General features: G+C 38.3%; 1 protein-coding gene across 1 annotated transcript in view; it reads left to right on the top strand.

Annotated features, from left to right (window-relative positions):
* Nucleotides 1–5,007: 5,007 nt before the first annotated feature.
* Nucleotides 5,008–23,373, top strand: part of LOC139727314 (chloride channel protein 2-like) — a 71,571-nt gene continuing 53,205 nt past the window's right edge. The window contains exons 1-8 of the mRNA XM_071638269.1: nucleotides 5,008–5,133; nucleotides 9,988–10,126; nucleotides 10,785–10,916; nucleotides 16,057–16,185; nucleotides 17,241–17,374; nucleotides 18,823–18,900; nucleotides 19,826–20,030; nucleotides 22,556–22,640. Of these exons, the coding sequence (XP_071494370.1) occupies nucleotides 5,008–5,133; nucleotides 9,988–10,126; nucleotides 10,785–10,916; nucleotides 16,057–16,185; nucleotides 17,241–17,374; nucleotides 18,823–18,900; nucleotides 19,826–20,030; nucleotides 22,556–22,640 (1,028 nt within the window). The remainder of the gene's footprint in view (nucleotides 5,134–9,987; nucleotides 10,127–10,784; nucleotides 10,917–16,056; nucleotides 16,186–17,240; nucleotides 17,375–18,822; nucleotides 18,901–19,825; nucleotides 20,031–22,555; nucleotides 22,641–23,373) is intronic.

The following is a 23,373-nucleotide window of genomic DNA, read 5'->3' as shown; positions in this document are numbered from 1 at the left end:
TACCATTCGACACTTCGAGCGAAGTCAAAACGCATCACGTCATGTGAAATGACTTTGGTATTGGCCTGTATTATCACATGCTCTGTCTGAAATACAACGCGTTTCATGCGAAGTTCGCAGGAATTATTACAGGATATGCCGTTTGTATTTTCGAAGTCTTCTGCAGAGAATAGACGTAATGGCGATGAGGTGGCAAGAATAAAAAGGAGAAAAGCAGCGGTTCCTGCTGAGTTTGTGTTTAGAAATGAGCAATGACCGAGGTCTATTTGCAACAACCACTTTGTTTGGTTTACTTGGGACACCGGTGGTATAAAGCTGCCATAAACTCATTGGTATAATACCTAGAGCCGCGCCGTGCGACAGTGAATCTGTCACTCCGCTTCCAGTGGCCCGGTAGGGAGGGCAAGCCAAACATCTGGTGTTCCGGAAGCTGATCAGCTGGAGAGCCGGGCTGTTTCTAAAAACGCTTTGAAGGTGAGTTGAATCTATTTTGTGACCCATACTGGTGTTGCCCTGCCTATATCCGTGAGTGCAGTTCGCTTTTTATTGGTTTTACTCGTTTGTACAGTGAACGTTGTCTTTTAGTGAGATCCAGTGTCACCACAGCACACTGGTCTCCTTATCGTACTGGTGCACTCTCTTATTCCGCGCTTAAATTACTTCGCTTTTCTGACTGGGAAAGTGTATTATATTTTGTCAGAATGCTGTCGATTGCATTTCGATAGCACGAGTTGATCTTGCCCGGACCATTTGATTAGCTCTGAACCTAGTATATTCGCGACAATACTTTTGAATCGGACCAAAATACAATGTATTTGAAAATGACATTTATCACTCAAAGTCGAAGTATTGCAAGAGGGCTCGTTTCCCGCGTTTTCTTCTCCTTATAGTTACTGTTGATTACACTACCTTTGATTTTAGTTTCTGGCAATCCAAACCATGATGTTAGCAAAGACGAAAAGTTTCAAAACTTCTCTTTATGTTATAACATCAAGCTATAAACATTATATTAAGGTGGGGATACGGCATGCGCCGTTTCTTTGTAACACTTCAGTGTATACGTAAAACGGCCAGATAATCGATGTTTTTACACTCTGTGCTAAGTTATGGCTATAATACGTCCCTGATATGCAGATTAATCATCATTTCATGCGATGGGTAAACAGTGGATGTGAATCACACCAAAAAGACGTGATGTACTCAAACTGAGTAAAAGGATAACAACACATACGGCAGCATCCAAGCAATACAATTATCCAGCCATGCAAAAGTGATTTCAGGTCATATTTTAAGAGAGGACAAACAAGAAAGGAGTGTCATAAAAGCGTCTCAAAGTTCGGGCATGATATGGGGAGGAAGTGAAAATGTGCACAGAAAAAAAGAGAAAAAAGAAAGAAAATCAAACTATAAAGAAAAGGTCACTTTGGGGCTAATATTTACAGAGCTAATTTTGTGGGATCTCCTGCTAGCAAACTGACCCGATCCACGATGTGATAAAGTGTATACTTTTGATTACTAATAGGGAGGTGGGAGTCTTGCCTCCCTGATATTACAAAACAGATTCCTAAATATCATTCTCGAGTGTGCAAAAAGGCTTTGTAATCCCCTTTATAGATTTCCTTTATATACATCGTCAACTTTTTGTCCTCTTCTTCTCCGACCCTCTCTTTCACCTCCAGCTTCTCTTCCTTTCTCTCTCCATATTTATCTTTCTTTCTTCTTCATCTTCTTTCTCCGACTTTCTCTGTTTGATATTCTAAGATGGCCAACACTCATGGCTGTCCCCTGGGTCACTAGCATGGCCTAATCAAAGAGAATCCTGGTTTGAAGCATGCATGGGCTACACTCTTCAACCTATAATTACTTTCCGTAATTCTTCCGTCACGATCCAAAGAGAAGTCAAGGAAGATGACTGAAATTTATTTTTCTTATCTTAGTTTACTCTACATTACTATACATTTCTGTGCATGACCTCCAAGGAGTATACTGCTATTTCTGATGCTAACACTAAACCACTACTGTATCGAATACTGTTACCTATATATACTACTACTACTTCTCCTTCTACTATCAACTACGTACCTACAGTACTACTGCAACTACTACTGTATACTACTACTACTACTACTACTACTACTACTACTACTACTACTACTACTACTATCTACTACTACTACTATACTACTACTACTACTAGTAGTACTACTACTACATGTACTATATACTACTACTACTACTCCTACTACTACATACTACTGTTATACTACTACTACTACTGCTGCTGAGTATACTATAAGTGCTACTACAACTGTTATCACTACTGATACTTTAGTTAAGCTGTACTATACTCAACTAATCAATACAAATACACATTGTATAGGACCTATACACTGCTTCTTTACCACTTCCTATTCTTGTTCGTATTCATTTTTCGAAGAATCAATAATATTAATCAATCCATCAATCATAACCACATAGATATTCTGCTTCCATAATGTCCACATTCATATCGATGGCAGTCAGACGAATACGAGTATTATGGAAATTATTCCAGTATAATTTGCCGCTACTTTAAAAAAAAAAAAAAAAAAATCCGATTTCGTGAAATCAACATCATGCAAATTCGAGACGACTATAGATATCATTGTCAATTGCACCATAAACATTCATTTTTGTAAAGTCTGATACTCCTCGTTGTTTGTTGCCCATTCTTTGTTACCGTGGAAACAGCAATGAATGCAAGCTGTGTATAGTTGTTATTTGCCTTTTGATGGAAGCACTTAACATTGAATGAAGCGCCTTTAAACAACAACGGTTATTTTAAACGACAGCAGCAGCAACAACAACAACAACAAACATTGGCTATACTGACAGCGAAGAACGTTGCTCATTGTACCTTCTTTTGCTCGGATTAGGTACTCTGATTTGGTCTATTTTGTGTTTCAAGTTATAAAAACAAAAGTAGTGCCGACACTGCATGAACTTTGACATAGTATAAGACTCATTAGCATGTAAGAGTGGATTATCATCGCTTCAAATACGCATCTTTGTAGGTTGTGTAGTTTGTGGTATAACTGCAACTAAAGGGCAAATCCGGACTTTAGAAAATGCTTAGACACATTTCATTTGATGTGATCCGTGGCTTCTCCGAATTCTTAGAGCCGTACTCTCACGGCTCTATGCAAATAATAAAACGAGTTTGCAATCGTCACTGTGACGAGATAATACATGTAGGATATACGCAGGATCCAATATCGGTCGCTGATGGTTAGTCTTTGAAACCGGAAATCATTTGAAGAAAGCAAAACATTTAGGAAAAGGAACACGTTGTTATCAAATTGAACAGCATTGCACACTTTCGTACGTTAATTTTGACTCAAAATGGAAAAGGACTCGGAGACTGTATGCGTGACTGTGGACTTGACGTAATCTTTAGATACATAATTTGTCTGGTCAAGTTGTACATGCGCACAAAACTTTAACACATATTAGGCAAATTCCTTCTTGAGATACAAAACGACGGAAAATTGCGTGTGTAGGTGTGGGGGTATAGGAGGTGTTAAGAAAAAAAAAAGGTTTTGATATGTCAAACGAAATCATCAGTGCTTTGTGGGCCGTTTCAGCTTCATTTATTGTAGCTTTTGAAATACATCAGCTTTGCTTTAATGACCAGCCACTCTTTAGGGAAGATGTGTCTTTATGATGCTAATTATATTTTTCGCCATCGCTATACTCATGAAAGATGAACGATACATAGGGCGCAATAATGATAATATGATGATGCACGAATAGAAATCGCGCAAGGATTCATGAAATAAAAATCAAAATTAATGGGCACTAATGTCCGGGCATTAGTCTGATCTGTTGATTTATCAAGAACGACACTTGAAGATTATACGGTATCAGCTTTATGTTGATAATAACCTCATTGATTACCTATTACGTCAATTGTCTTTAAAGGGTGTGTACAGTTCTGGTCGAGGTGAGGATTTAGCTTTTTACGTTTTGCGAGATATTCAGAAACCACTCTATGAGATATCAAAGAGCATGCGATTCTAAGGGGTATCAAAAGTTTATTTGATGAAAATCGGTTTTGAAATGGCTGAGAAATCCAAAAACAAGGTGAAACAAAGAGATCCTAAAAGTTGTGGCATGTCGCATTTTATTATTATCACTTTTTTTTTTGGATATCTCAGCCATTTGAAAACCAATTTTCATCAAATAAATGTTGAATCCTTCTTAAAATCACATGCTCTTTCATATTTCATAAGAGGTTTCTCATTATCTCACTTAAGAATAATGTTCAAAACATGAATCCCCACCTCAACCAGTACTGTACAGTCCCTTTAATATTGGATGTCAATATGGCCCTGAACTTTTTTTTTTGGTGCTTCGTACCTCGATATCTTCTGCCAAGAGCATTTTTACACCCAATTGCTGAACAATATTATGCGTTGTAAACACGAAAAATAAACAAACACTGGTAACAAACACGATTGAAACAGTTCATCAGTTTCATAAAGATGAAGGACATTATAATTATTAGGCCTACATCACATTACATTAGGCCATAAATTTATATTAGCTGAGACAGATTATGATTTCTGCATATTTATGAGATGGTAGAATAGCTGTGATAAGAGTTGCAGTACAGATTTTACTTCAGTTTAAATGAAAAATGGAAGAAACATTCACGGAGAAAACTTTCTCGGTCGCTGGGGTTCCTCCCACTGGCGAAATTTCACGTTTTTTCATGCTGAATAGAGAAATTCCATTCGTGGCAGGGGTTCAGACTTGTTAATTTGCAGTAATGGATCAGTTGGTGAGTATTAAGGTAATGACTGATAATTCTTTCCAATTAAATGATTCGATTGTGTTGAGCTGTAACAAATAAGCACACATCATAATAGTGCAATGGATAATTTCATATGCTCCCCAAGTTGTTTTGACACTCGCTTCTTTGACAGATACCTTGTACACAAGTGGACGCGTCCAAACAGCTGTATTATGGCAGCGAGTCGATTAGCACGCCAGGCTATGCAAGCCGAACAGGCAAAAGAAAAACAAGAACATCAAAAGTTCAAGATGGCGCTCCAACCGGACAGACGGCAGATGGAATATGAGCAAACTTTGGTAAGATTTCACAAGATTGACGTTCCATTTCACAGTTGTTTACACCGATTTTTCAGACTCTTATATTTGCAACTCGTCGTAAATGAACAATATGACATCAAGTTTTAGAATTCCTTGGTTATTTTACGGATGAAATATGGTTGTTCGTCGATTCCGGAGTAGGAGTGTTACCGCACCAACAAAATTTTGAATGAAAGGGACTACATTAAGTCTAGCCTACATAACATTTTAGCAAACGCCAGTGCAGTGGTGGCGTCAGCCGCAACTCTGGTTTTCGTCCTTTAAATGCGAAGAATAGATGCATAACAAAGTTACTGTGTAAGTATTTTGGTAACTTTGGAAAGCCGACTTCCTTATGCCCCCCGCCACTGTTTTTTTTTTTCTCGTACCACCCAACAACAGTTACAGCCTTGCTTGCTAGCTGTAATAATACGCACAAATGCACGCACTCAAAATCCCACATGCACGAGTACCACAGCCACACGCATTTGGCAAGTGGTGTGGTATTGGGGGGGGGGGGGGGGGGGGGGGGGTGTTTGCGAATGTGGTTTGAAATGCAATTCTCGGGGTGCATGATAGCAGTGTTTATCCTAACGTTAGATCTAATGTTAGCCTAGATCCATCCATCATACAGACTATAACACTAACAACAGTGTAGATTCGCGTGTTGTCACTGCGTAGCTAATTTTCTACTTTGCGCCGTTCGACCCAGGAAGTGAAGGTCAACTGTATACCACCAAACATGCCTCATCATTCACACACAAATAATGGGTAGAAAACACAACCGGAAACAGCTCGGAGTTGACCTTGAGATATGAACGTGTTTCAAAACATCAATGCGTTTATCTACTCCCAGAGAGGCGATCGTGATCTCAAATGCGTTTTAAAATGCCCTTTGAAAGGCGTTTCAAAACGGAGTTTCTAAACGGAGTTTCTAAACGCGTTTGAAAACACAGTTACATTTATCTAACCCCCAAAAATGCCTCAAACGTGTTTTTAACCCGTTGAGGACGAGTCCCGAGTATACTCGGGCAAGTGTCTATGGGAAATGCGTGTTGTAGCAAAATCAAACCGTCCTCAACGGGTTAAGATCGTGATTCTGCTTACTGGATACTGTGCATGTACGTGTAGGCCTAATGCAGTGCAATTCCATGCAGTGTTCATTAACTAAAGTGGGATTTGCTCCACTTAGTGAAATAAGTACTCCCCGATATTCATAATGGCCCGATGCGCCTGATGCTGACCGATTTTTAGGGGGGGGGGGGTGTTTCCATCCACATCTGTCAGTAACACAAGTCCAGTCATCAAGTGTCCAGTCAAGGTCATGGGGGTCAATAGTCACCTGACAGGGTCAAATGTGTCAGTCATGTGACCCCACAGTCAGGTTAAAGTCACAGTCTGGGTCTGGTTGTAGGTCGTAAAGTACAGTAGAGAGGAGGGGGAAGTCAAGGCTGACTGTCCCCAAAACCCAATCCCACTACATTACGTACAATGTATTTATTATTACTATTATTGTTATTATTATTATTATTATTGTTGTTGTTATTATTATTGTCATTATTATTATTGTTATTATTATTATTGTCATTATTATTATATAATAGATGGGAGAATAAAACTTCATTGTAATGATTGGTCCGAATGGTGATTTGCAATAACTGTTCTCTTTGAGCAGAGACTCTATAGTGACACTCACATACATACAAGCATGTGTTTGTGTCTACATGTGCAGTAATTGAGAAACTACAGTTGTATATGTATAATATAATATTAGCATTTTGTGATACAGTGATGACACTGTGTATATTCAGATGGACACAAATGTTTGGGAATGATTCATTACTTTACAATTGGGTTGTTTTGCATGTTAAATTTTGGAATCGAGAGAAAGAAAAAGTAATGATTTAATGTTTTTTACAGCAAATAGGACATAAAAAATATGTAACTCTGCATCACAAAACCAACAAAGGGTCACCAGGCATGGATTTTTACATAAGGGCAGATTCTGAAAAAGCAGACTTTAAGCTTTAAGTTTAAAATGATGTGTAACTCAATGCAAATGGACTGTCCAAACCTATCTGGATATTGGAAAGAAAGCACGCACTCTGGAAATGTGTGTGTACTGAGAAAAGAGGCCCCGAATTACAGGGTCTATTCAAGTTAATCTTAGCAAGCTGTGCTACGATGTAGCTGTGCAATGAATGGGACCAAAGGAAAAAAACAACGTAAAATGCCTATTAAAATAACAACAATGAAGGGATTATTGGACTAACCTGAAATTAAAAATTTTCTATTATCACACTTTATCCATTACCAACACTAACTTTCAAAGCAGTAGCATCATCCTTTCACAAGTTTTCAAAGTTAAAAGTGAAGAGTATGTAAGGGGTTTTGAAGAAATGAAAAGGGACCTCTCTAATCACACTATTTTACAACAACAACAACAAAATGTTGTAGAAAAACTGCTAAAAACAAAATTTTCCCCTTAATTTGCTATATGAGCCCAAAATATGCAAAAATGTAGTTCAAGAAAAATACTCTCTTAGAAAATATGACGAACTCAAGATTGATTAGGTTGACCCATTTCACCTACACAGTTCTCATGTAAAGTCATTGCATGCGACTTTGTGTTGGTTTTATGATGCAAGGTCACGTATATAGAATTTATATACAATATATTTTTTTTTTCATTCATTGTTTTAATGTTGCCACCATAGGCCTATTGTACCACTAACATACAAAGTTAAATCCATCAGGGTTTATTACACAATGTACACTACATGTACACATTGTACCTGTGTAGCTGTATCGTTTCATCTCATTGTCTTAATTCTGTGTGATCTAATCATGAGGGAAAATGGCTTGGCAAGTGAGTGAGTGTACACCTGCAGTGGCAATCATAACTGTAGCAAATGTAGTCATAGTGTTATTTTGAGTGTAGCATAGACACAATGATGGAATGATGCCAAGTTTGTGTTCTTCTCTAGCACAGCCTGGCTCAGAGCACACTGTTTCAAGTCATTCCCACGTCTGTCATAGATCTTTGTAAATTGTTTGCCATTTTTTTTTTTTTGATGTATGCACAGATTTGTTTGACCACAGGTGGAAAATGGTCAGTGTTTTGTATCAATGTTTCTTTCTTTTTTTTAATTCTTAGATCTCTTCCTCATAGTGTCAGAGATGCGATGTTTTGACACCATCTGTCATCAGCTGCCCCTGATGACACTTAACATTAAAAACAACAACAAAGGCGTCATTTGTTGCTAGCTGCCCCACGACACTGAACATGAATTAGAACAAAAGAACAGTGTCATATGTCACTACAGTAGCTACCCCCCCCCCCCAACGCTTAAACTTAATTAAAAAACAAACAAACAAACAAACCAGAAACCTCCCTAAAAATATCTTTTGTGGATTTTGGTGATGATATGTCCAGGTATCTGTACAGTATATTGTACCTTTTATGCTATCTGAGGTGTACAGATGGGCAGAAAAGATTTCATGTCAAAGGTCAAAGCTTACACTGCAAACTAGTGCAGCTAAGAATGTCCAATGATGATATAATTTGGTGAGAATGATGGATAGAAAGTACTGTACACAGCCAACTGTTGGCATGGAATGACCATGGTGGAAGATCACAGGGTCATTTACTCTCTGTAACTTCATTGCTAATATCATTTGGTGAGAAGTGTACAGCTTTAGATTAATGGAAGGGAACATTAGACATTAGAAAGGTGAAATGCTCATGAAAACTTAGTGCATGACCAGTTTCTGGCCTGAACTTCTGGGAAAATCTTGCTGCTCTATAGTGATATTTGGTATGTGATAGAACTAAACCAACACATCATGCAAGGGGTTAAAAGCCATCCTACAGTCTTAAATTTAGTCAAGATCAGCTTTATCGAAGTGTATTTGAAAGGCTGCATACATTGTACAGCATGGATCTGTATAGGTTTCTTGTGGAATTTAAAGATATTTTAGGATTTTGAGATTAATTTACATGTAGCAGCATTTGTATTGTCAAAGCCCACAATGTATGTAGTGTACAATGTTTTTGTACCACATTCAACAATGCCTCCTTTTTATGTTTCTTCCTTGCTGTAGAGAGTAATAGCACTAAACTTTATACATTTTATAACCTACGATTCAGCTAATGCGGAAAATGAACACTGAATTCTTTTTCCTTGAGCAAATTTGGCGATTTACAGCTATTTACAGTTTATTCACTGAAAGTGACATACTTGTGAAAATACTATCCCATTGTAAATGGGGAATAAAACAAAGACATGGTAATGATAATAATAATACAAATAAAAACAAGAAGTTCATTGACTAACAAGACATAAGGAAATAATGACTCAGTCATGTACATACTGTATGTAAGTGTGATGTCATCATTGTGCAATAGTTCATTTGCTTTGCCCTCAAGATATTTTGTTTTTCTTTTGTTTTATGTGGTATAAGGAAGTGACTTGCAATGCGAGTCACTGTAAAAAAGGAAAAGGAAAAACATGAACATAAAATGTAACATACAGTCTACTTGACTGATACATTCCTTGAAGTTTGTCTTTTGATATGTCATCAAACAGTCATGTACAGCAATTGTGTTTCTATTGTGTTATAATTTTCTGTAGACCTGAGATTTCTATCTATTTATTTATTATTTTTTTTGCTGTAACTTTTTACTGCCTGTACTGTAGTCAAAATAGTCGGGAGACTCTTTGTGATTGGCAGTAATAAAAGGAATCATTTTTTCCCCTTCAGCTTTTTAAGAATGCAATTCAAGGCACTCGCATTGTAGTTTTCTCTCCCCCCCCCCCCAACCTCACTGTTTGGCATCTTGTTCACTTGTAGATGCATGGCCAATATTCGCGTGACCTAGGTCAATTCGCGAAGGCCAAGGCAGCAAGGTTACGTGAGGAGCGCACACAGAGACAACTGGAGGATGAATTCAGACGGTATGCTGGGGAGAGCAGATGCCACCGGTGTAAAGGTACAGATATGTATGGGAATAAAATTCAGCTACGGTAATTGTAGAGTATTACAATGATGGATATCATTCTGTACCCATGCTGATGTCACAAAAATTGTATGCTTTTATTTGAAGACAGAGTCAAGCATGTCTCAGCTTGTACAATGTATACCTTTCTTTTGGGATGGATAATTGAATATTTAAGTTTTTGTTGTTGTTGGAGAAAGCAAGAGTAAAATTGCACATGTGCATACAAAGAAAGTTGGATCCTCGCACAATCACAGTGTGGTGCTAGTACATGTACAACTACTACATTGTCACTACTACAAATATACTCTGAAATCATGTATGATATGATATTGTAAGCAATTGAAAATATGATACATTCTTTCAATAATGGCAGTTACAGATTGTGATGAAGATGATGATAATATGATGATTCCATAAATGCAACATATGATGATGATGATATTCAGTGAAGCATTTCATTTGATAGTGATGCTAGAAAAGCTGTAAGCTACATGTACATGTTGTATTGTACTGTAAGCAGAATGAAATAAACACTCTTACAACCTCACTCATTGCCTTATATGTAAAGCATTAGATTAAAATTGTATTAGCTTATTCCGTAATTGAAACAGACATGCATAACATATTCTGTGTCCAACATTTTTTACAGCATCACTGATCTGGTTCCGCAACTGGCTGTTCTCCAAGATCGGGGAGGACTGGATATTTTTGGCTCTCCTCGGTGTGATCATGGCATTGTTGTCTTTTGCTCTTGACTACACCATCCAAAAATTTCAAACAGGTATGACATCAGTTCAGTTGCATGAAGAATTCTTATCTGTATCTAACTTGTTGTCACTAGGCACAATTTGTACACATACTTGTAGACTTTCTAGTGAATCTGTATCGTATCCTGTGGACAGATGCTTTTCTTAATCACATTCCTGGGAGATCTGATTCCAGAGAGAAAATTATTTTGAAATTTGAGCAGTATTTTTATGAGGATAAAGGACTTTGTATCCCAGTCCAACCTCTCCTATTCGGCCTCCCTTTATCCGCATCTCTCTGTTATCCAGACTAGATCTCGCTGTGATTTTTTGTTTTCTATCTACTGTATTAATAACAGGGAAAAGGAGGATTCCAGTTCCTGCACAAACTCACACGAACTACATTTATTATTCCCAGCATAATAAATGTACATTCACACCAAACTTTCGTGCAAATAACATCCATTCAGACATTCACTATCCCCAAATCACAGTATGAACATTGACATAAATTTGTTTCTGTAAATCAGGGCACGGTACAGGCGATCATTCTTTGAGCAAATTATAAGAAAATTCTGAAAGCAGACCAGCTGACAAGGATGTGACATGTTCACACAAAACTAATACATGTGCATATAGCTACCATTGGATAGGAAGCTATGTATAAAACATTGAGTCTCCTGCTGTAAAGTGGTTTCTTTCGCGGTGGTTTTATTTTCGTGCTTTTCGCGCTTTGAGGTTGAACCGCGAACTTAACATCACGCGAACTTAACATCACGCGAAAATGTTTTGAACTCGTGGGTTGTTACAACGCCATCATTACCAGGGCTTGACCTTAACTTTTTTTCTAGGAAGCCAGCCGGGCTCCTCAGGGACCTTTTTAGGGAGCCAAATTGAGTTTTAGGGAGCCACGTTTCCCTCAGTCACAATCAGCAGTAGAGGTCTATTACATGTATTAACCTGGTGGAGAAGATTTCATTTAGATATAACATGCATTTCTCCACAGACACAAGCCTCTAACGGGTTTTACATGTAGCACAGTCACAGTGTGTGCGTGCGTGCGTGCGTGTGTGTGCAGAGCTGCCAACCTTTGGAAACACAAATTAGTACTCAGCAACTCCAAAATTCGTATTATTCCACCAGAATTCGAATTTTTTCAATCTCCCTCTTTTTGCTATTTTGAATTAAATTCGTCGACTTATTATGAGGCCTACAGGCTCTAAACATAACATTACGACACATGCAGGATTGCAGAAGTATCGAGCTGGTCACCAGCACCGCAGCACGATAAAGATTCCAAACTACGCAATGTTCAGCGTTGATTGATTGCTTTCTCGCAATGAATGTGTACAAGTGCATGAATGTACACTTTGTACCTCCAAAAACTTGCTGGGCTGGTTATGGAAGCTTCCACTATCTAGCAGGGGAGGGGAATGCTTTCATCTTCTCAAGAGAGCTTAAGTGTGAGCGAATGCAAAACTCTGTTCGGTGTTTCCAATTATTGTTTACTATAAAACATAATCATGCATTGTTTTCAGGCTTTTTCATTATATTGGATTTTAAACATCAGTATTTTCCGAAGTATTCCAATTCATTTCCCCCCTGACTGGAATCGGAAAGTCTGCTATAACCATGATTGCAAAATGCCGCGCTGTGCGTGGAAGCGCCGATGTGCAAACACATGGTTTCACTTTCAAGTTTAAAGGAATGCGCCATCTGCTCCTGCCTAAGAGGTTACTGCAAGTTCGATGGATCGAATGCGCCATAGCTGAGCTGAATGGCTTGTTTACGGTAAACATGCAGTTTACATTCGATACGAAGAAGTCATTACGTTTTCACGAGGAAAAAAACATACAAAACAAGCAAACAAAAAACACTGGAACGAATGTTGATAGCCAAAACTTTGAAAAGTAATAAGCAGTTATGATGAGCATGAACTGAAAATAATTGTCATGATTTTGCTGTCTAACCAGGTGGTGACTGCATCTCATTGGACCTACTGTAGTGAATTTGTCTGGACGTAAGGGACCTTTCATGTATTTCTGTGATTGCGTTTTTAATTGTCTGATTAATCGATCCTTTTTTTATTTTTCAGGGAACATAAGATATTCGATTAAGTACACTATATTTGACTGCTTGATGTTTCCTACTATACGCCAAAAAAAAAAAGGCTATAGAATCATGATATCTTTGCAATGATTCCTTTGATTCAACTAATGAGCTGGTTCTTCGATCGATATTTAAAGGATATTTACACGCTGTTTATTCCAGTGCACGCATTCTTTCGTCTGGCACGCACCTGGGTGTGGCACCTGCTTTGTGGAAATTTCCACAAGGGGAGAGGGGTGGGTGTCAAGTTTCTTCGAGCCGAAGAGACTGCATGTATTCAGTATTTCACAATCTCTTCGCTCTAATTTATTGTCATTCGTGCTTTCCCCTTATTCTTTGCTGATATTGAACATTTAGATTTAACTTTACCAAGGATGGTAGATCGTGGATCTTTTTGTTGTGAGGTGTATTTAATTTCTTTTTTCTTATTCTTTGGAGGGGAAAGAAGAGTATAAGGGGGAAAGAAGAATAAGAGGGAAAGTGAAATAAAACGAACGGCACGTGGCACGTACGCTCAGCATTCACAGTAAGCCGTCTTCTTACACCAGCATAGTTTTCATCATCACCATCACTATCAGACATCACTCAGATCATTTTAGCCTTTTCCTATCAACATTAAGAAACATGCATAGTCCCTCGAGATAAACACCGAGGAAAATAAATAGATGCAAAGTATCAACACCTCCCAACAACACAAATCTTTAGAAAAGACAAGTCGCTTCGATTCGAAAAAGTATTGGAGCAAAGCGGAGAAATTGCCGTTACGAAAATAACAGTGCGAGACCATGGCTCGACACTAACTTTTTTGTTTGGTGGCCCGATGGGGCCACCAAAATCCTAAATTTCAAATTTTTGGTGGCCCGAGAGAAAAATTTGGTGTCCCGAAAAAAAAACCAATAAAAAACATTAAAAGTCCTTTTTTTTAATGAGTCAAATATTTAAGATTTATCATAGTAAGAATTAGAAGTTGGACATATCTACTCATAAATAAACTTCAACAAACTTGCAACACTCACTCTCAGGCATTCATTCAGTCCTTTTCATCCATCCTTTGAACAAATTTAACTGCTAATTTCCGGCGCAAAAAGTTACGAATTTATTGACATACTTTTCAAAAAATTTTGGTGGCCCGAGGCGGGCCGCCAAATTTGCCTTTTTTTGAAATTTGGTGGCCCGACTTTCATTTTTGGTGGCCCCGGGCCACTGGGCCACCGTTAGTGTCGAGCCCTGGAGACACTTGAAAGAATTACATTTGAATATTTCAAAGTATAAAGGGAACAGATAAAGTGATATAAAATGGAAGAAATCGTACCAAATGAGGTGTGAGAAACGACAGAAATAGAACGATAAGTTTAGTATAGTAGGATTAGGCCCTAGCAAAAGTTTGCAACACCAAAAGCTACACGAAAATTAATACACATCGGAAACTCGGTATTGCGACGAGATCCTTGGGATCGTCAATAAACGATACAAAACAAAGGAAATTAATTCATTTTGACCGGAAAATGGTTTGCTTTGATAAGTATTCTGTTATATGAGATCTCCTTTAATAGGGCTAGAAATACATCGAGTTTCCACGATACTCGGGAAAGAAAGTTCGAACGCTTTCCACCTGCACATACAGTACTGCAGTGCACATCAATACACGAACAGAAACTCACCTCTTCCTTGAAGAAAAATGATGCAATAAACGTTACAAAAAACACACACAACACTCTAAAAATCATTTCGTACTTGGGAGGCTAGGGAAAAGCGGAAGAAGTAGAGAAAAAGAAGCAGATATTGCACAACGAAGCGCTTCTACCCCGACTGAAAACGAAATAGGGTACTGTTTATAGTGGCAGCTGGCTACTGTGTGTAGCTAAAGCTACTATAGTATACTCACGCTCCCCACCCGGCCACACATGGGGATACCACGGCGATCGATGTAAACATCCATCCAGGGTCCGTAGGCGACGGGGATTCAGGCGCGCAAAGTTCCGTTCGGTGTACACAGTACGCAAGCAGCGATTGCGTGTGCGCACGCTATGTAGAAGCTACGAACACACACACGTCGGGTACACAGACACAGACACACACACATGCGGGCAACGTGGGCCGGCTGGAGAATGAAACATGTACAGTGTGTAGTCTACTAGTATATTGCAATTGCAGGAATAACGGGATTCGGGCGTCAGGGCTCGCTGCGCGCGCCGGGGCCGCTCGCGCTCGTCAATTAAATGATAGTGTGAGTGTGTAGATTCTGTGTTGAAACGTGAGGCTATACGTACACTTGTATACGGCAAAAAACTTAAGGAGCCAGCCGGGCTTTTTTCATGCATTTCTAGGGAGCCCGTAGCGATTCTGGGGAGCCAATGGTCCCCGGGCTCCCGCTAAGGTCAAGCCCTGATTACCGACCGCGAATTTAAACGCGCGCGAAAAAGTCGGCACCGATGGAAACTGCGAAAGTTTCTGTACGCGAAAGAAACCACTTTTACAGTATATCTGGCCAAATCCCTTATCTGGATGAGCGCCGGTCCCGACATGTCCGCACTTATGCTAGATGTGTGGTATTTGTGGGCAAATGGTTTCCTTTCCCTACGAAGAGATGAAAAATGAAACAGGGAATAAAACAAGACATGATACATTGGGACAAGAAGAATAAGTCATGACAAGTCAAGTTAAAACAAAATATAGACAAGACAATACAAGACAAAACAAGATGGGACAAGACAAGACAAGACAAGACAAGACAGCCAGCAGGGCACAGTGAACCAATGAAAGAAATCATAACAAACTAAACTACAAAAATCATGAAACAAAATGACCTGAAATGGAAGAAAACAAAAGCTACTGTAAAATCAGAAGTGTTCTTCATGTTCATTTTGATCTCACAAATGTTGCGAGAGCCAGGATTTGCAAAATTAAGATGCACAAGATAGTTCGTGTGTACACTGTATGCATTGAATGCCAGAGGCTGCAGTTCGTGCAGTTGTGCAGCCTCAAAAAAGACCGTCAACTCCAAACTGTATCTTGCTTTACAGTCATTAAAGTTGCACTTCATACCGCTGCCATTGTCTTTACCAGCCCAAGTGCACATGTTCTACATGCTGGAGGGAAAAGCCATCCTGCAGTACCTGGCCTGGGCGGGCTTCCCCGTCGTCCTCATCATCTTCTCAGCAGGGTTCGTTCACCTCGTCTCACCTCATGCCATCGGTAAATATTTGTTTCTGCCCCTGTGGGGGGCTTCTCCATCGGATACTTGCACTGTGGTTTGTTTATCGCTACTCTTTGTCTGTGTGCCCAGTGCAGGGTTATGAGAAAAACAGAAATTCAGCAGTCCCATCCATGTTTAAATGTGACCGTGCATCACAATACCACCAAAAATTCACCACACATTGATCTTTAGTCAAGGTCAGATTCTGATAAAGCAGACTCTACGCTATTAAAAAAATATATATATCATGTGTATCTATTCCAAAACTATCTTTTCAAAATGATGGAAAGAAAGTGCACACTCTGGAAAAGTATTTACTGAGAAAAGAGGGTTTGAGGTTTAGGGCCCGTCCAAGCGCTCAATTTCGCCAAGTCTGCTCCATGCAAGGAATGGGACAATAAACAGGATGTAAAACTCCGTAGCAACCACAATGAAGGGGTTATCAGATTAAAGCTGAAATTTTGCAAACTCTATTAGCACATTCTATTCATAGCAAATAGATGTAATGTTCAAACTTTCAATGCAGTATCATCATCCTTTCTATTTAATTACAGGTGAAATCAACTACTGTGTAAAGGATTTTTAAGAATTGACAGTGGTCCTCTGAGACTTTGACATGATGGATGTCTAATCACACTTTTCTGCAAAGAAGTGTTCTCAGAAAACTGCAAGAACCACAGTTCCCCATTCTTTTTATTATCTCAAACTTGAGAATTATGCAGAATAAAAATTGCTCTTTCAGATTATATAAAAAACAAAGATTGACAAGGTTGACCTATTTCACCTATTTTTAGTCTTTGTGTAAATTGGGTCACTTGACTTTTAAATGGTGGTTTTGTGATTCATAGTCACATACATTTTGTATGACATAGTCAAAACTACGTATGTGTGACAGGGTGTTGCGTAGCAGACACTAAGTTTGCAGTTTGTATGTGTCTGTCTTATAGTTTTCATGCTGTTGTTGTTCATTTCCAGTTTTATACTGATATTTTTATTATTATGTATTCATTTTATTTGTTACCTTTTTGCATGTTGTTGTTGCTACAATTATCAGGTTCTGGTATTCCGGAGATGAAGACCATCCTAAGGGGCGTGGTGTTGGAAGAATACCTCTCCTTCAGAACCTTCATTTCCAAAGTGATTGGCCTTGCCACTTCTGTGGGGAGCGGCATGCCCCTCGGGAAAGAAGTAAGTGCCAAACTCTGCCCACTAGCAGATATATGAAGAAAGAGGAAGTGATATCTACAGTCCCATACCATGTTACCTTGCATCAAAAAACTTGGCTCTTCTCGGCACTTTTAAAACTGACTTTAACTTTTACAACTTGAATGATTCAGACTCTGAAATCTGCACTTATCAGGGTGTTAGGAAAATAAAATCCACTCAGTAATTCTTTACAAGTTCACTCCATAAGGAAGCTATGACATTGTTTTGCTCCTCTGTTATAATTTCAGTATAAATTTAGTTGGCATTATTTCCTTTTTGTCCATTATTCCAATTCTGCAATCCCTCCATTGGCTCCCCATACATCACTGGATCACTTATAAAAAACTTTTTATGATTTGATTTATATGATACACAACAATGTGCCCCATCTTTTCTCAAAACCTGATTTCTCTGTTCTCTCTGCTTCAGCCAGATCTCTCCGTTCATCCTCTACTCTGCAATATTATCCTATGGTCCTTGCTCGTATCCCCATTATGGTGATAGGGCATTTTCTGTCATTGCTCTATTTCTTTGAAATGAGCTCTCCTGTCACATTCAAAATGTTCAAAGTGTAGACAAGTTTAAATCATCGCTTTAAGTTCTTTTATTCAGTCCATTGTAAAATTTTTCTCTCCTTTGCTGCACATGTGTGTATACATTTCACAGTGTCCATAAGTACATTCTGTATTCTAATTCAACTTTTCTGTTCTGTATCAATGTGCTTAGAAACACCCACATTAAGCACTTTATAAATGTTGATTATTGTCATCCTTATCATTATTACTTCAGCATTTGTTGAAAAGATACCTGTATACATGCAAATATGAAGTATATTATTGTTTAAGACAAGTGATATAGAATTTGACATGCATGACTGACTTTGCAATAAAAAGTACATCATCCTCATGTAGTCATTGCAAAGCGTGTTGTACAAAAGGTCACTTGCTTTAAAACCTGTTTGCAGTTAAAATGTGTTGGAATAATGGGCATTGAGAGATAAGGGTTTGATTAGGCAGAAAAACCTGTTCTGAGTCCTTGATTCACCAAGGTTTTGATTGGTGAGTTTTTCTTTTTTATTTTCGTTATATGTGTGTTTGCACGTGCACATTGATATGGCCTCTTCATAGAGACAAGTGTAAAATCATGTTTTCATATCATATATTTTGTTTAAAGTTATTGATTACATGCACAAGTACTTAAAATTTCCCATAAACGTTTTGATTGCCTGAAGTTGCACATGATCTTTATTTAAAACAATATTTCCTGAAGTTTTATGTGTTGTTTTTTTTTAATGGGGGGGGGGGGGAGGGTGAGGGGATTACGTGAAGTTTCACATGAACTGCATGGTGATGTCTGCAATGCCCAAGATAATCTGCTTGAGAGGATTAATGCGAAATGACCATGCCTTTTTCTTGGTAATCTACTTCCAGGGGCCATTCGTCCATATAGCAAGCATAGTCTCTACCATGCTGAGCAAACTGATCGTGTCATTCAAGGGAATCTTTGAGGTGAGTATCCAAAGGTCCTTTTTTCCCCCTTTTTCGTTTGCTCCAGTGAACTTTTATGATCTAACCGTAGTATTGACAAGACCGCACGTGGTAAAGGGAACAGTTGTACATTCATCTGTTTAATGCCACCCTGCGGTTTACGAGATTGTTTCTCATTGGTCTCTAAGCCTTATATTCTTTCTTGATCATACATGTATGCATGGAGCCATTGTCTAGACTGCAGACATGTTGGCAAACATGGTTATGGGTTATTCATTTGTTTTTGCCCCATTCAAGGCTGTGAGATAGACCTTACTGCTTTGTGAGGTTGCAATATTTGATGTGTTCTAGGTCGAATTGTCTCTAGGTTTTAAAATTTGTTTGTATGTAACCTTTTGTGCAAAATTCATTTATCAAATTTGTATCCAAGATTGATTTGAAGCTGCAAATTTAAAAAAAAGAAATACTGTCAGAAAATATAGAAAGCCTCTAACTGCCATTAGATGATAAGTTACGCTGTTATATAACTGAAGTAGTGATACACATTTAGACCTATTTCAGGGAATTACGAAGGAGTGTTGTTCAGAACCATATCAATACAAACTTCTATCCATCACAAGTAGTTGAAAAACAACAAATTTTCAATGAACAATCATTTGACCTTCATATGTTAGCACATACATGTAGATGCCAGTCCAGCGTAACATACATGCGCCCCAAAATTTTGATTCTGGCAAAATTTCTAATAGATTGCCTGTTTGAAGCAATTTTTGGGCAAAGTTATCTCTCATTAGTGTTCTAAAAGATCATATATTTGGGGGGGGGGGGGGGGAGGGGGATGCACAACAGAAACAGAAAATAACCTGACATACCTGAATGGCCCTTATATGGAAATACCCATTTGTATTTTTCTCCCCCAACCCTTTCAACACCCATCTTCACACAGAACGAATCTAGAAATTGCGAGATGCTCGCCGCTGCCTGTGCTGTGGGTGTGTCCTGCAACTTTGCTGCGCCCATAGGCGGCGTGCTCTTCAGCATCGAGGTAACCTCGGTCTACTTTGCCGTCCGCAACTACTGGCGCGGTTTCTTCGGTGCCGTGTGCGGCGCGTTTGTCTTCAGGCTGCTGGCAGTTTGGAACAAAGATGAAGGTTGGGAGCTCTCTCTCTTCAGATTTCCTACCTGTTATGTCTAGAGCTTGTGGCAATATTTTATAAAGGGGAATTCTAGATGATTTTCATAAGATCACATCATGCTGCACACAGATCGATAGTGCAATGTACATGTACATATTTAGATTTGTGGAATTTATTGTGGTCCTTGAGCAGGTAAACCAATACTCTGAAAAACCCAAAACAAATTACACTGAGCAATGATGACATGGGAGGCTCACATATTCCAGTAGAGGAGCAATGTAATTCCGTTACCATACCACTTGCTAAACAACTTTGCATACAAGGGTAGGTGTAGAATTTATGAATGCTTTCCTCCTTTGTTCTGCTTCCTTGTGTATCCAATCATGTATTCTTATTTAAAGCTGCTTTGTCATCATTCTCTTTCATGTAATTTTTTTTAATGAATTATGAAAACATTCTTATTCCTCATCATAGTTACTATAGATTGTGAAAGTCTGTACACAGTATAAACAATTTATAGATGTTCAAATGCTTAAGTCTGAAAATCATTCGGAAGCCTCTTTTAAAGGACCATTAGCTGCGTACGTGATATATTTGACAGTGCTTTTATGTTAGAGAATTGTTTTTTTCTTCAAATCTACTGCTGTACCAATATTTGCAAAACAAATAAATCATTAAGATAGTGCCTCCCATAACTGAAATGGACCTACATGTGATTAAGTGTAAAATATCTCCATGGTTGGAAATTACTATAAATGAAAAGGGATAATATCTACATGTACCTCTCATTATGTCACAGTGCTTCTCAATTGACTTCTTCTTTGACTGTATTAGTTGGCACATAATGAGTTAATATGTGACCGTACATCACATAACCAGCAAAAAGTTGTGCAACTTGATTTTCCATGAGGAATCAAAACACATGAAAAAGGAAAACCAAATCAATTTTAGGTTTTTATATTTCCTGAAAGAGTAGTTCTCTTTCATATATTTCTAAAGCCTAGGATCATAAACCGAATGGGAAATTGTCTTGTTTTTGCAGTTTTGCTAGAATACTTTGTTTTGAGCTAATGTAGACCGTCCCAGATTTACGGATTCTGAGCTCTCGAAACCTTCAAGTACTTTTCACTTTCAACTCTAAGAACTTTTGAAAGGATGATGCTATTGCATTGGAAGTTAGTATCGGTTATGAATAGAATGCACTTAATGATGTGCAAACTTTCAGTTTAGGTTAACAGTCCCTTCATAGTGGTTGCCATGGAGCTTTATATCCTGCTCTTTGTTCCATTCATTGCAGAGAGCACAGCTGGGTGAGATTACACACTTGACTAGACCCTTAACTTCAAAGTCTCTTTTCTCAGTACAGTATGTTAAAAAAAAAATACAATCAGATTTTCGCATTGATAACACCCAATGTGATTAAATTGTCTAAATGCTACTTCAGAGTCTTAAAATGCAACATCTTAGCTCTATTTTGCAGAAAACCCCATTCAATTTGGTTAAGCAGTCATAGAGAAATGTGGATTGTTGTAAAGCATGTCATGAGTCTGATTCTTTCAAGTTTAGCACTTGGATGCTCTTGTGTGTGAACACAATAGACAGAACTTGGAGGGAAGAGATTCCTGACATGCTCTACAAAATTCCTTATTTCTCTTTAACCACTGAAGCAAAGCGAATGAGGTTTTCTGTAAGATGTGGGCAATGAGTTATAGTTTCATACCCTGAAATTGTATTTGGATTGATGCACTATTTTTAAAGTTATCATTGCGGAGGGTCCCGTTGTAATTTTGTTCGGGGGACATACGGTACACACTTTTCCAGAGTGTGTACTTTCTTTCCATTGTTTAGATGGGTTTGGAAAGTCCATTTGTATTGAATTGTATGCCATTTTAAAGTTTACATTCTACTCTTTCAGAATCTGCCCTTGAATAAAAATCCATGTCTGGCAATTTTTCATGGTTTTGTGATGCAGGGCTACGTATCATACTCACATACTGCAAAAATAATATTGATTGTCTTTATATTCCTTGAAAACATGGCATGGTAGTCACATCCTTAAAGGGATGGTACAGTATTGGTGGAGATGAAAATTGGGCTTTAACTATTTTGCGAGATACCAAGAAAACACCTATGAAATAGTACAGAGTATACCATTTTAAGAGGAATTCAAAGTTTTATTTGATAAAAATCGGGTTTGGAATAGCTGAAACATCCAAAAACAAAATAAAACAAAACGATCGTAATAAAGGTGGGTCCCACACTTTATCAGGATCGCTTCGTTTTGGATATCTTGGTCATTTCAAAACCAATTTTCATCAAATAAACATTGAATCCCTCTTGGAATTACATGCTCTTTCATATTTCATGAGAGGTTTCTCACTATCTCACCAAAATATGATAAAAACCTGAAGTTAAGTCTCAACCAAAACTATACGATCCCTTTAATGTACAGAAATGAACATAATTGGTCTAGATTTCCTATAAAAGTCTTATTGTCTGTAATAGTGCACTGAATTCCTTGTTTTATTTCCTCTACACAGAGACTATTACTGCATTATTCAAGACAAATTTCAGACTGGACTTTCCCTTTGATGTCCAAGAGTTAGTGGCATTCGCATTTATCGGGTAAGCCCTGGTGTACTGAATAATAACACTAAACACAAACACAAACTTGTTTTCATGTAATTACCCATATGCTTACACACACTGTATATTTACAGTCCCTACACAAGCACTAACACACGTGTAAACCACACACTCACAACAGACACCAAGATGTGCTCCCAACCACAGATTGTGCACACAAAGTGCTCATACACACATGCACAAAAATGCAACCACACAGATCAGCTGTACATGTAGACACTCTCAGGCCTCGAATTTCGCCAGTTTTAGGGGCAGGCAATTTTTGGTTTTGGGGGCACTCTCTCGCAATATTTTTTTAAGGGCAACAAGGCAAGTCAGAGGGGCACCAAGGCAAAACCAAAAAATTTGAAAGGGCACCAAGGCAAAAACCAAACCCCCCCAAAAAAAAATTAAATGGCTTCCAAACTTTCGCATTAGCGCATATTTCCAATCATTCATTGCTGTACTTTACATGGTAAGGGCTCACCTCAGTTTGAGTTTGATTAGTATAGACCACATTTAATTACATCTTTCAAGAAAGAAAGAAATATGATAAAAATGGTCCATTTAGAGAAGAGAGAAATACCATTATCATTCATTCACAGGTACATGTCCAGTAGATTTGGTGGACTCTGAAGCACAGCTGTTCAGTTGGTGGAGAGTAAACACTGTCACTGGTTGAGATCAAACCTGGAAGATTTTTTTTATTACCTGTACAGAGCTGCCAACCTTT

Source organism: Diadema antillarum, unplaced genomic scaffold (assembly GCF_040938485.1).
Source record: "Diadema antillarum isolate AM-2024a unplaced genomic scaffold, OU_Dant_1.0 seq00000124_RagTag, whole genome shotgun sequence".
NCBI lineage: Eukaryota > Metazoa > Echinodermata > Echinoidea > Diadematoida > Diadematidae > Diadema > Diadema antillarum.
This window is presented reverse-complemented; position numbering and strand designations above follow the sequence as displayed.